Genomic DNA, 13,304 nt, shown 5'->3' with positions numbered 1-13,304 from the left:
GCCTGGGCAGGTTTTTATTTAAGAAGAAGCAACTCTGGGGGCAGCTGGTTATGAGCTCCAGCACCAGCCAGGGCAGGAACTCTCCCCTCTGGCCACACTGGCTCTGCTCTCAGCAGGGCTGGAGGTCCCTGCTGTGGGGCTCACCCCAAACACCCCCCAGGAGCCCCTGGTACCACTGCCAGGGGCATCCCGGGGCAGGATGGGGCAGTGCCAGCGAGATGCTCCAGGCTGGGCGAGTGCCAGGGCTGGCACAGAGGGGCTGGGGCTGGTGTAGAGGGTGGAGGTGGCAGGTCCCCATGGAGGACTGGGGATGGCAGGGCCCTGTGGGGTGCTCAGGGCTGGAGTGGGGTTGGCCCACCCCAGGCATCCCCTTCTCAGGAAGCGTTGCTGTGCCAGGACCGGAGAGGCGTCACCAAAAGCGAACGCTGACAGCCGGGGCTGGGGAGCCCCAGTGCCCCTGGGGCAGAGGCCAGTTAGTGCAAACGAGGTCTGTATTATTAAAGCTGGAGGCTTCAGGCTGGACGCCCCGGCCCCACCGAGGCTCGGGGAGGCACTGGGGCGGGTGGGGCAGGAGGTGTGGGGGCGCTGGGGCAGGGGCAGGATCGTCTCTCGCCAGCCCCGTCACAAGAGCACACAGGGCTTCTTGGGCTTGGCCGGCGCGGGGTTGAGCACGGCCCTGACGGCCTCGGTGAACACATCCTTGATGCCCTCCTGGTTGAGCGCCGAGCACTCCAGGTACTTGACGGCGCGGATCTGCTTGGACAGGCTGATGCCCTGCTGGGTGGTGATGGGCGCCTGGTTCTGCTCCTTGAGCCGCTTCATGGTCTCGGGGTTGTTCCTCAGATCCTTCTTGGTGCCGACGAGGAGGATGGGCACGCTGGGGCAGTGGTGGCACACCTCAGGGTACCACTTGTGCTTGACGTTCTCGTAGGAGGGCGGGCTGGCGATGGAGAAGCAGATGATGAAGACGTTGGTCTGGGGGTAGGAAAGCGTCCGCAGGCGGTCGTACTCCTCCTGGCCGGCCGTGTCCCACAGGTTTAAGTTAATAGTCCTGCCGTCCACCGTGTTCTGGGCGCTGTAGTTGTCGAACACGGTGGGGATGTACTCCTTGGGGAAGGCGTTGGTGGTGTAGCAGATCAGCAGGCAGGTCTTGCCCACCGCCCCATCTCCCACCACCACGCACTTGATGCTCTGCATCCCGGCGGTCCTGGGGTCCCCTTCAGCAGCCTGGGGGAACAGAAGAGGCTCAGGGAGGGGACGCTCCAGGGCTGGGTCACTGTGGTGCCCCTGCTCTGACACCCCGAGGGCAGAGGCCGCACAGAGGTCACACCCCCTTGGTTCACCCAATGCCTGGATGAGCTTTCCAGGCAGGCACATCCCTCAATGGGGATCTGCCCACCATGACCCAGGGACACGCTTGTGCCACCATGGCCAGTGTGCATGGGACCACATGGTCCCCAGGGTGCTGCACCCATGGCAGCCGGGCTGTGGTGGCACCCCGTGCCATGCCATGCCGTGCCATGCTGTGCCTCCAGCAATGGGATGGAGGGCAGCAGGGCAGGGAGCAGGGGCATATCTGGGCTGTGGGACATCACCATCAGTCCCAGCCCTGATCCTGCCCACACAAGGAGGGCCAGCGCTGCTCCTGGTGGCAGAGGCCGGGCTGGTGCCGTGGCTGGAGTGTGGCTGCTGGCGTGGCCCCCGGAGCCAACGTCCGCTCCAGCTGTGTTTATCCCCAACCCCAGCCGCGTTTTCCTTCCTCAGGTTCCCTCTGCAATTCCCATTAAGGGCTGCATCCTGCTCCTCTTCCTGCCGCTGGCCGAGCCCTGCCCAGCCAAGGCGGGGGCACCCCACGGTGCTGGGGTGGGGAGGTGCCCACCCTGGGGCCGGCAGCCCCTCTCCCACCGGGATCCGGCCACGGGCAGCTGGTGCCCGCCCATGGGATCACACCGGGAGGATGGGAGCCCTCCGGATGTCCCAGTGACAGGCGGGGAGCAGAGGTGCTGGGGCAGAGGAGCCGCAGTGTCCCGGAGTCCTGGGCTGGGGGTCCCCAGAGCCCCCCGAGCCTGCGGGGCTGGGGCAGGGGGAAGGGCCCGAGCCCCGAGCCCCGAGCCCAGGCAGTCCCTGCCCCCTCGCATGGGGAAGTCGCTCTTCCCCTTCCCGCCTGACACGCGGCTTCCTGCGGCCGAGGCTGTGCCGTGACCCCCGCCCTGCCTGGCTGTGCCCTGGCCCCCGAGCCAGCCCCGGGGGCTGCCAGCGCTGCGCCCCCTTCCCCACCGCGGCTGCTTCCCCCGGCAGGGCATCCCCCAGCCCCGGGGGCTGCCAGCGCTGCTCCTCCTTCCCCACCGCGGCTGCTTCCCCCGGCAGGGCATCCCCCAGCCCCGCCGTGCGAGCGGGAGCAGCGGGGCCAGCCAGCCGGGCCCCCATCCCCACCCCCGCAGGAAATCGCCTGCAGGGTCCCAGGGGGCCACAAACACAGTCCCGGCCTTTGGCCTCCAGCTCGGCAGCGAACACAGCCCGGAGCCTTCCTCACACCAGTTTGCACCATTGCTCAGCCCAGGGCAAGCGCAGGGTGGGGTGGTCGAGAAGGGACAGGGGGGACAGCAGGAGCAGCAGGAGAGTGATGGGGACAGGAGCAGTACCAAGACAGTGGGATCAGGATCAAGGAGACCAGGACAGGGGGAGAAGGAACTGGATCAGGAGGAGCTGGAGCAGGACAGTGGGGGAAGGACGTGTATCAGAGCAGTGAGAGCAGGAGCAGAAGGAGAAGGAGCAGGGCAGTGGGAGGAACAGGATCATGGGACCAGGATCAGGACTAGGAGACCAAGGTCCCTCCATGGCTGCACAGGGCCACGCTCAGGGACATGCACCTTCCACAGGGGCTGTAACTGCCCCCCACTGCCCTGTGCCCCTTCTGTCCTCTGCCAGGGCTCCCAGGGCTGGGGTTACCCCAGGGCAGCCCCTGGAGAGGGACACAGCTGCCTCTGTCACCCCGAGGCCCCATCGGGCCCATCTGACTCAGTCTGGACCCAAAGCAGCTCTGAGCACCAGCCCTGTGCCCAGCCCGCAGTGGGACATGGCACACACTGCTCGTGGGCCCAAACCCTGCACCCCCAAACTGACTGTGGGCACTTTGGGGTGAGCTGCACCTGGCAGGAACCATCCCTATCCCATCCCATCCCATCCCCATCCTATTCCCATCCCCATCCCATCCCCATCCCCATCCCATCCCCATCCCCATCCCATCCCCATCCTATTCCCATCCCCATCCCATCCCCATCCCCATCCCATCCCCATCCCCATCCCATCCCCATCCCATCCCCATCCCATCCCCATCCCATCCCCATCCTCATCCCCATCCCATCCCCATCCCCATCCCCATCCCATCCCCATCCTATTCCCATCCCCATCCCATCCCCATCCCCATCCCATCCCCATCCCATCCCATCCCCATCCCATCCCCATCCCCATCCCATCCCCATCCCCATCCCATCCCCATCCCATCCCCATCCCATCCCCATCCCATCCCCATCCTCATCCCCATCCCATCCCCATCCCCATCCCCATCCCATCCCCATCCTATTCCCATCCCCATCCCATCCCCATCCCCATCCCATCCCCATCCCCATCCCATCCCCATCCTATTCCCATCCCCATCCCATCCCCATCCCCATCCCATCCCCATCCCATCCCCATCCCATCCCCATCCTCATCCCCATCCCATCCCCATCCTCATCCCCATCCCATCCCCATCTCCATCCCCATCCCATCCCCATCCCCATCCCAGTGCAGAGGAAACACTCGTGCCCATGAGAGCATCACCACCCGGGAAGTGAGAGGGGGAGGAAAGGAGGAGGAAGAGGAGGAGGAGGAGGGGCTGGAGGCCAGGGTCCCTTGTCCATCACCCAGCACCTCGGGGGTGTGGAGCCCCAGAGTGCCCCCAGGTTTGTCACCAGCACACAGCAAACGTGGGCACACACAGTGCACGGGCAGGACCCGAGGGTCACACGGGAGCGTTTTGGCTCCTGCCAGCCCTGGCACTGCCAGCCCCAGGTACGAGGTGCCCGTGGCACAGGGAGGGGACCTGCAGGCACAGCGCACACTCCCAGGGCAAATGTCTCTCTGAGGAGGGGGCGTTGTTAGGGCAGAGCCCCGGCAGCAGCTCCAGCTCTGTCTGGGTGCCAGGGAGGGGATGTGGCTGCCAGGGGGCTCTGGCTCTGTCACAACCAAGGTTTGCAGCCACAGCCACCACATCACGGTCCCGACCGGTCCCCACAGCCCCAGCCAAGCCCCCGACTCACATCCACCTTCCCAGGGAGGGTGAGGAGGGAGCTGTGCCCTGCCTCCTGACCCCCTGTGTCCCCCAGCAGGGACAGGACCCTGCCAAAGGAGCCCCGTTCCAGACAGGGCAGGGGTTGCCCAGTGGCATCCTCGTGGTGCCAGGCAGGGGCTGGAGATCACCCGGTCCCTGCAGCCACCCTGGGGCTCCCGGGGTCCCGCTGCCCTGGAGGCCGGGATGGGATGGCCGGGGACACTGGGTGGGTGCCTGGCCCTGGTGTGCCCCCACCACCGCTGCCAGCTCCGCCGCCGGCACAAGGCCAGCTCTGTTCTCCCAGGAAATCCGCGGCCGGCAGCGATTTAACCCCTTCTGGCCCCGGGTCAAAGCGGCCTCGTGGGGCAGAGGGGACATCCCGCGGGGACACAGCCCGTGGGGGCACCTGCCCCTTCCAGCCCCGCGGGAGGGCCCGGGAAAGGAAGGAAGGAAGGAAGGGTGGGAGCACGGGGGGCTGCACCGAGCCCTGCACCCCGAACCCAGCCACGCTCCTCACTGGGGGGCACTGGGATGGTGTTTGGGTGCTGGGGAGGGGGGACAGCAAGGGGGCTGTGGGTGACACACAGAGCTCCCCCCTCCCTCCCACGGCCACCCCCCGGCACGGGAAAAGAGACTCATCTCTTCAGCAGAAAAGGGAAGCAAAACCCTCTGCCAGCGCTCCCGGCCGGGGCAGCCCCCGGGGGTTTCCGCCGGGGAAGCGGAGGAGCAGCCGCCCCCGTGAGCTCCCTGTCCCACGGCCCCAAAACTGACCCGACCTCCCCGAACCCACGTGCAGCCCCAGGCACCCCCTTCCTACACCACAGCCACCGGCACACCGCACTTCGGGCACTCACACCCACCGAGCCCCACCCTGTGCGCCCTGCCCTGCCCCGGGCCCCCCTCCCCGGGCCCCCCTCCCCGGGCACCCCTCCCTGGGCACCCCTCCCTGGGCACCCCTCCCCAGCCGCCGGCTCCATCCCGGCCCGAGGGACGTGCCCATGCCGGGGGTCACCAGCCCCCGTCACTGGGGTCACTCCTGCCCGGTGGGGGCTGGCACAGCATTGGCCCCCCAGCACTGCTGCCAGCAGAAAGAGAAAATTAATAACACTACTAAAATCTCTAAATGCCAAGCAGGGACCCTAGGGGCTCCAAGGCCATGGTGGGGACCCTCAGGGCACCCCCAGCTGTGCCCCAGGCTCTGCCGTGGCAGCTAAAATAACCTCCATGCTGAGTCGGAGGATTTTGATTTCCCTCATTTTCCAGCTGTCGTGACTAATTTCCTCATTTTATTTCCCTCCCAGGCCAGGTCCCGCTCTGCCCCTTGCCATGGCCACAGCCACTCCCGGCCCCTGGCTTCTGCTCCAGGCACTGCCAAAGCTCTGCAGCTCCAGGGCTGGAGCCAGGAGCTGGTCCAGGCCCTCAAGGGGATGTGATGACCCCTCCTTAACCTGGCCACTGTTCCAGCAACCACAGTGCTGGCATCAGGGGCATCCTGGGTGATGGATGATGGATGGATGGATGGATGGATGATGGATGGATGGATGATGGATGGATGATGGATGGATGATGGATGATGGATGGATGGATGGATGGATGATGGATGGATGATGGATGGATGGATGATGGATGGATGGATGGATGATGGATGATGGATGGATGGATGGATGGATGATGGATGGATGGATGGATGATGGATGGATGGATGGATGGATGGATGGATGGAAAATGGATGGATGATGGATGGATGGATGGATGATGGATGGATGGATGGATGATGGATGGATGGATGATGGATGGATGGATGATGGATGGATGGATGGATGATGGATGGATGGATGGATGGATGGATGATGGATGATGGATGATGGATGGATGGATGGATGATGGATGGATGATGGATGGATGGATGGATGGATGGATGGATGATGGATGGATGGATGGATGGATGATGGATGGATGATGGATGGATGGATGATGGATAGATCCATGGATCCATGAATGGATGGATGATGGATGGATGGATGGATGGATGGATGGATGGATGATGGATGATGGATGGATGATGGATGGATAGATCCATGGATCCATGAATGGATGGATGATGGATGGATGGATGGATGGATGGATGGATGATGGATGGATGGATGGATGGATGATGGATGATGGATGGATGGATGGATGGATGGATGATGGATGGATGGATGATGGATGGATGGATGATGGATGGATGGATGGATGATGGATGGATGGATGGATGGATGGATGGATGGAAAATGGATGGATGATGGATGGATGGATGGATGATGGATGGATGGATGGATGATGGATGGATGGATGATGGATGGATGGATGATGGATGGATGGATGGATGATGGATGGATGGATGGATGGATGGATGATGGATGATGGATGATGGATGGATGGATGGATGATGGATGGATGATGGATGGATGGATGGATGGATGGATGATGGATGGATGGATGGATGGATGATGGATGGATGATGGATGGATGATGGATGGATGGATGATGGATAGATCCATGGATCCATGAATGGATGGATGATGGATGGATGGATGGATGGATGGATGGATGGATGATGGATGATGGATGGATGATGGATGGATAGATCCATGGATCCATGAATGGATGGATGATGGATGGATGGATGGATGGATGGATGGATGATGGATGGATGGATGATGGATGGATGGATGGATGGATGATGGATGGATGGATGATGGATAGATCCATGGATCCATGAATGGATGGATGGAGCCAGGCAGGCCAGGCCAGGCTCCATGGCCTCCAGAGGAGCTGCCAGTGGGTCCCAGTGATGAGAGGCAGTACCGTGCTGCTCCGGCACCTCTCTGGGCCAAACCAAACCAAACCAAACCAAACCAAACCAAACCAAACCAAACTAAACCAAACCACACCAAACCCATTGCCACGCACGAGGGCACAGCCCACACCTGCACCTGCAGCCAGCACTGCCCAGCACCTCCACAACTGCCCAGAGACGCTCCTGGCACCCGTGGCCCTGATGCCAGCCCCCTCCCACCACAGCCTGTCCCCATAGGCCACAAACGGTACCTCGGTACCTCAGTGGTTTCCCTGGAGCTAAGTGGAGCAGCCCAGCAGCCCCCAGCCCCAGCACCATCCACACCCCCTCAGGCTCCAGGGGGCCCAAGGTCCCCGTGCTGACTGAGTGACCCAGTGACCTCGGGGGACACCCAGGGGGACCCCATGACAAGCACCCACTGCAGGCACCCCCACCGCAGGGACAGCCCTGTCCGTTGTCCTGGCTGCTGCACGTTGTGACAGCGCCTCAAGGGATGTGTGGGGTGAGAGGGGGTCGGGGTGAGTGCAGGGGGGACAGTGCAGGGGTCAGGGGGTCAGTGCACTGGAATAGTGCTGGAGGCATCACTGGGGTCAGTGGGGCAGTGCAGGGGGGACAGTGCAGAGGGTCATACAGAGAGGCCGGGGGGTCATTGCAGGGCGGTCGGGGGTCAGTGCAGGGGGTCAGTCCGGGGGTCCCGCGGGCCGTGCAGCGCCCCCCGGTGTCGGCGCAGCCCCTGCAGCGCCGGGCCCGCCAGCGGGGCGGGGGTGCGGCTGCGGCTTCGGCGGGTGCGGGCCGGGACTGGGGGTCCCGCTCTGTTTGTGTCCCCGCTCTGTGTCCCCGCTCTGTCCCGGCTGCTGCCGGCCCCGCTCCGCCCTGAACTCCGCTCGCCCGGCACCCCGTTATCCCGGCTGTCCCGTTATCCCTGCTGTCCTGTTATCCCCGGCTGTCCCGTTACCCCTGCTGTCCCGTTATCCCGGCTGTCCCGTTATCCCTGCTGTCCCGTTACTCCTGCTGTCCCGTTACTCCTGCTGTCCCGCTAACCCCGGCGGTCCCCCTATCCCCGGAGCTCCGTTATCCGAGCCCGTTCCCCCGGGCAGTCCCGTTATCCCCGCGGTCCCGCTCCGGGCGGGTCCCGCTGCCGCCGCCCCCGCCCTGGCCCCGGCAGGCGGCTCCTCCCGGCTCGGAGCCGGCCCGGCCCGGCGGGGACCCCCGGTACCACCCCCCGTTCCCGGAGCCCCCGGCCCGCACTCACCCCGGGGCATGGCGGGGCCGGCGCAGCAGCGGCAGCGGCAGCAGGACGAAGAGCAGGGCGAAGAGCAGCAGGAGGAGGAGGAGGAGGAGGAGGAGGAGGAAGTCTGCGGCCGCCTCCTCCGCCGCCCCGGGCGGTCCCGCGGAGAAACTTCCCCCGCCGCGCCCGGCCCCCCGCGCCCGCCGCTTCCTTCCTCGGGCCCGGCGCCCTGCGCCATCGCCCGGGGCTGCGGGCACTGCACGGGGCTGCGGGCACCGCCACGGGGCTGCGGGCACCGGGACGGGGCTGCGGCGGAGGCTGCGGCGGGCCCGGGGCAGGACCCCGGGGCAGGACCCCCCGGCACCGCCCCGAGCAGCGCCCTGCAGCCCCCGGGGCGGGCGGGAAGCCGGGACCCTCCTCCTCCGCCTGCGCCCACCCCTGAGCCCCCAAACCGCAATCCTGAGCCCCCATCCCTGAGCCCCCAAACCGCAATCCTGAGCCCCCATCCCTGAGCCCACCTCTGACCCCATCCCTGAGCCCACCCCTGAGCCCCCAAACCTCTCTCCTGCCCCCCCACCCCTGGCACTCATCCCTGACCCTCAGCTCTGAATCCCCGACCCCTGACACTTCCCCGCCACTCACCCCGTCCCTCCCGCTGGGGACAGGGACACAACGGAGCGGCCACTGCCCACCTAGGGCGACCGGGGCTCTGGTGGGGAGCCCACCCCACTCGGGGCTACCTGGGGACTCGGGGACTGATGGTGGGAGGAGGTGACACCCCCTGCCCTAGGATGGGTGACAGCACACTGGGGACCAGCTGCCCCTGGGGGCACCCCAAGGGGAACAGGGGGTGCCGGGGCTATTGCGGGAGTGCCCTGCCCACACCCGGCATCTACCCGACACCAAACGGACACTGGACATCAGCCCGGACATAAACCAGCCCGTGTGCCAGCCTGGGCACTCGCCGTGGGGCCACGAGAGGCCAGCCTGGGACCCCCACCCCAGAGCGGGGCACCTGGCAGGGAGGAGCCTGCTCCGGGCACAAGGGTGACACTTCTCGAGTGACAGAGTGGGATGGGATGTGAGCAGTGGGACACGCTGGGTGTGAGCAGTGGGACACACGGGATGTGAGCAGTGGGACACACGGGATGTGAGCAGTGGGACACACGGTGGATGTGAGCAGTGGGACACACGGGGTGTGAGCAGTGGGACACACGGGGTGTGAGCAGTGGGACACACGGGATGTGAGCAGTGGGACACACGGGATGTGAGCAGTGGGACACACGGGGTGTGAGCAGTGGGACACACGGGGTGTGAGCAGTGGGACACACGGGGTGTGAGCAGTGGGACACGCTGGATGTGAGCAGTGGGACACACAGGGTGTGAGCAGTGGGACACACGGGATGTGAGCAGTGGGACACGCTGGGTGTGAGCAGTGGGACACGCTGGATGTGAGCAGTGGGACACGCTGGATGTGAGCAGTGGGACACACGGGGTGTGAGCAGTGGGACACACGGGGTGTGAGCAGTGGGACACACGGGATGTGAGCAGTGGGACACACAGGGTGTGAGCAGTGGGACACGCTGGATGTGAGCAGTGGGACACACGGGGTGTGAGCAGTGGGACACACGGGGTGTGAGCAGTGGGACACACGGGGTGTGAGCAGTGGGACACGCTGGATGTGAGCAGTGGGACACACGGGGTGTGAGCAGTGGGACACACGGGGTGTGAGCAGTGGGACACACAGGGTGTGAGCAGTGGGACACACGGGGTGTGAGCAGTGGGACACACGGGGTGTGAGCAGTGGGACACACGGGGTGTGAGCAGTGGGACACACGGGGTGTGAGCAGTGGGACACACGGGGTGTGAGCAGTGGGACACACGGGGTGTGAGCAGTGGGACACGCTGGATGTGAGCAGTGGGACACACGGGATGTGAGCAGTGGGACACACGGGATGTGAGCAGTGGGACACGCTGGATGTGAGCAGTGGGACACACGGGGTGTGAGCAGTGGGACACACGGGGTGTGAGCAGTGGGACACACGGGGTGTGAGCAGTGGGACACACGGGGTGTGAGCAGTGGGACACACAGGGTGTGAGCAGTGGGACACGCTGGATGTGAGCAGTGGGACACACGGGATGTGAGCAGTGGGACACACGGGGTGTGAGCAGTGGGACACACGGGATGTGAGCAGTGGGACACACAGGGTGTGAGCAGTGGGACACACGGGGTGTGAGCAGTGGGACACACGGGGTGTGAGCAGTGGGACACACAGGGTGTGAGCAGTGGGACACACGGGGTGTGAGCAGTGGGACACACGGGTGTGAGCAGTGGGACACGCTGGATGTGAGCAGTGGGACACGCTGGATGTGAGCAGTGGGACACACAGGATGTGAGCAGTGGGACACACGGGATGTGAGCAGTGGGACACACGGGTGTGAGCAGTGGGACACACGGGATGTGAGCAGTGGGACACGCTGGGTGTGAGCAGTGGGACACACGGGGTGTGAGCAGTGGGACACACGGGGTGTGAGCAGTGGGACACACGGGGTGTGAGCAGTGGGACACACGGGATGTGAGCAGTGGGACACACAGGGTGTGAGCAGTGGGACACGCTGGATGTGAGCAGTGGGACACACGGGGTGTGAGCAGTGGGACACGCTGGGTGTGAGCAGTGGGACACGCTGGGTGTGAGCAGTGGGACACACGGGATGTGAGCAGTGGGACACGCTGGATGTGAGCAGTGGGACACACGGGGTGTGAGCAGTGGGACACACGGGGTGTGAGCAGTGGGACACACGGGGTGTGAGCAGTGGGACACACGGGATGTGAGCAGTGGGACACGCTGGATGTGAGCAGTGGGACACACGGGGTGTGAGCAGTGGGACACGCTGGATGTGAGCAGTGGGACACACGGGGTGTGAGCAGTGGGACACACGGGGTGTGAGCAGTGGGACACACGGGATGTGAGCAGTGGGACACACGGGATGTGAGCAGTGGGACACACGGGGTGTGAGCAGTGGGACACACGGGATGTGAGCAGTGGGACACACGGGGTGTGAGCAGTGGGACACGCTGGATGTGAGCAGTGGGACACACGGGGTGTGAGCAGTGGGACACACGGGGTGTGAGCAGTGGGACACGCTGGGTGTGAGCAGTGGGACACACGGGGTGTGAGCAGTGGGACACACGGGGTGTGAGCAGTGGGACACACAGGGTATGAGCAGTGGGACACACGGGGTGTGAGCAGTGGGACACACTGGATGTGAGCCTTCCGTCCGGTCGTAGGCTGGTGGCCTCCGGGCACTGGTGGCCACAGAGTACGCTGCCCGGGAGGTGTGACAGCTCTAGGACATGTTGGGATTTCCTCAACCCCACTGCGAACAATGAATCCACGTCTCTGTGCCCAGAGAGCGAGGGTGTTGTGACATGGGGTGCTCTGAGGTGCCAGGTGTGTGACAGCCCCCGGGGCGGGCCGTGTCCCCTGGCCGTGTCCCCGGGGCTCGGTCGCCCCCCGGGCTCAGCCCCGCTCCTGCCATTCCCCGCGGTGCCCACCAGAGGTCGCTGCGGGCCAGCGCCGCGCGCGCGGGCGGGAGCGGGGGCGTGGCCACACGGGCGCCCTTTGGCTCCGCCTCCAGGGCGTGGCCCTCCGGCGCTCGGCCCCGCCCCCTGTCAGCGCGCGCGCGGCGGCGCCAGGGCCCGGTGCGTAGGGCGGCGCGCGGGGGGGGGGCGGACGAGACCACCACGGCTGCGGGGGGGTTTGCGGGGCTGTCCCGGCACAGACACAGCGGGGTTTTGCGGGGGGCACCGCCGCGAGAAGGCGGCGGAGGGACGGAGCGGGCCGCGGAGATGGCAGCGGAGGCGGCGGGAAGGAGGGTTACCCCGGCAGGGCGGCCCGGGACCGGCGGGGTTACCCCGGGAACAGACCACTGAGGGCGGGGGGACTGGGGCTGTCCCGGGCGAGACGACTGCGGCGGGGGGGGAGGCTGTCCTGGGAGAGACCACTGCGGGGCGGGGGGGGCAGAGGGTTCCGGTAGCCGGTGCGCGGCCGCAGCTCGCGGCGGTGCCGGGATTCCGGGATAGCCGGGACAGCCGGGATACCGGGATAACCGGGACACCCGCCGCCCCTCAGCCGGTGCCGATGCCGAGGAGCAGCTGACGGCGGCGGGGACGCGGAAATGGAGCCGCGGCCGGGCCGGGCCGTGCGGGCGCTGTGCGGCCTCTTCCTCCTGCTCGTCCTCCTGCTCCTGCAGCATCCCGGCCGCGCCGAGCGGGCCCCGGGCTCGCACCTGGACGACTCGGCCATCGCAGGTGAGCCCTACCCGCCCCGTTCTGGGCCATTCCTCGGGGTTCCGGGCAGGAGCTGCGGTGAGCCCGCTCCGGACCTGGTAACATTCCCGGTTTGTTTCCGCGGCTCCTCGGGTCAGAAGTTTTCAATTTCAGCTCAGTTGCAATGTTGCGCTCTTGGGTAAATGGCATCGACTGGGACCGCTTGGCGGGATTTGAGATTATTCATGTTATTTAACTTGTTTACGCTGTGGGAATGAGAGCCTGGCAGGGAGCTCGGGATGGTGCCGAGAACCCCGGGGTTTGTTGGGTTTTGGGGCCGTTCCCTCTGTGGGACCCCCAGGCAGGAGCGATCCCACCCGAGGAGCACAGGCAGCCCAAAAACCAACCATGGGCACTGTGCTTGCCCCTTCCCATCCCCTCCACCCCAAAACCAACCATGGGCACTCTGCTTGCCCCTTCCCATCCCCTCCACCTCCAAACCAACCCTGGGCACTCTGCTTACCCCTTCCCATCCCCTCCACCCCAAAAACCAACCATGGGCACTCTGCTTGCCCCTTCCCATCCCCTCCACCCCAAAACCAACCATGGGCACTCTGCTTGCCCCTTCCCATCCCCTCCACCCCCAAACCAA

General features: G+C 65.4%; 2 protein-coding genes across 12 annotated transcripts in view; one reads left to right on the top strand and one right to left on the bottom strand.

Annotated features, from left to right (window-relative positions):
- On the bottom strand, nucleotides 1-8,468 carry RHOG (ras homolog family member G). The gene is made up of 2 exons (XM_033052163.1): nucleotides 8,407-8,468; nucleotides 1-1,227 (listed from the first exon to the last, which is right to left on the bottom strand). The coding sequence occupies exon 2, from the start codon at nucleotides 1,195-1,197 to the stop codon at nucleotides 622-624; it is 576 nt and encodes a 191-aa protein (XP_032908054.1). The 5' UTR covers nucleotides 1,198-1,227; nucleotides 8,407-8,468; the 3' UTR covers nucleotides 1-621.
- Nucleotides 8,469-12,395: 3,927 nt separating this feature from the next.
- STIM1 (stromal interaction molecule 1) overlaps nucleotides 12,396-13,304 on the top strand; it is a 68,605-nt gene continuing 67,696 nt past the window's right edge. For all 11 annotated transcript variants that reach the window (XM_042779007.1, XM_033051998.1, XM_033052002.1 and 8 more), the window contains exon 1: nucleotides 12,396-12,694. In XM_042779007.1, coding sequence (XP_042634941.1) covers nucleotides 12,562-12,694 — 133 coding nt within the window. In that variant the 5' untranslated portion in view covers nucleotides 12,396-12,561. The remainder of the gene's footprint in view (nucleotides 12,695-13,304) is intronic.

This window comes from Catharus ustulatus, chromosome 2 (assembly GCF_009819885.2).
Source record: "Catharus ustulatus isolate bCatUst1 chromosome 2, bCatUst1.pri.v2, whole genome shotgun sequence".
Lineage (NCBI taxonomy): Eukaryota > Metazoa > Chordata > Aves > Passeriformes > Turdidae > Catharus > Catharus ustulatus.
The sequence above is the reverse complement of the archived record's forward strand: the minus strand, read 5'-3'. Positions and strand labels throughout refer to the sequence as shown.

Bases quoted from the DNA above. Each gene is read 5' to 3' on its own strand.
- RHOG (XM_033052163.1), bottom strand. From the start codon at position 1,197: ATGCAGAGCATCAAGTGCGTGGTGGTGGGAGATGGGGCGGTGGGCAAG.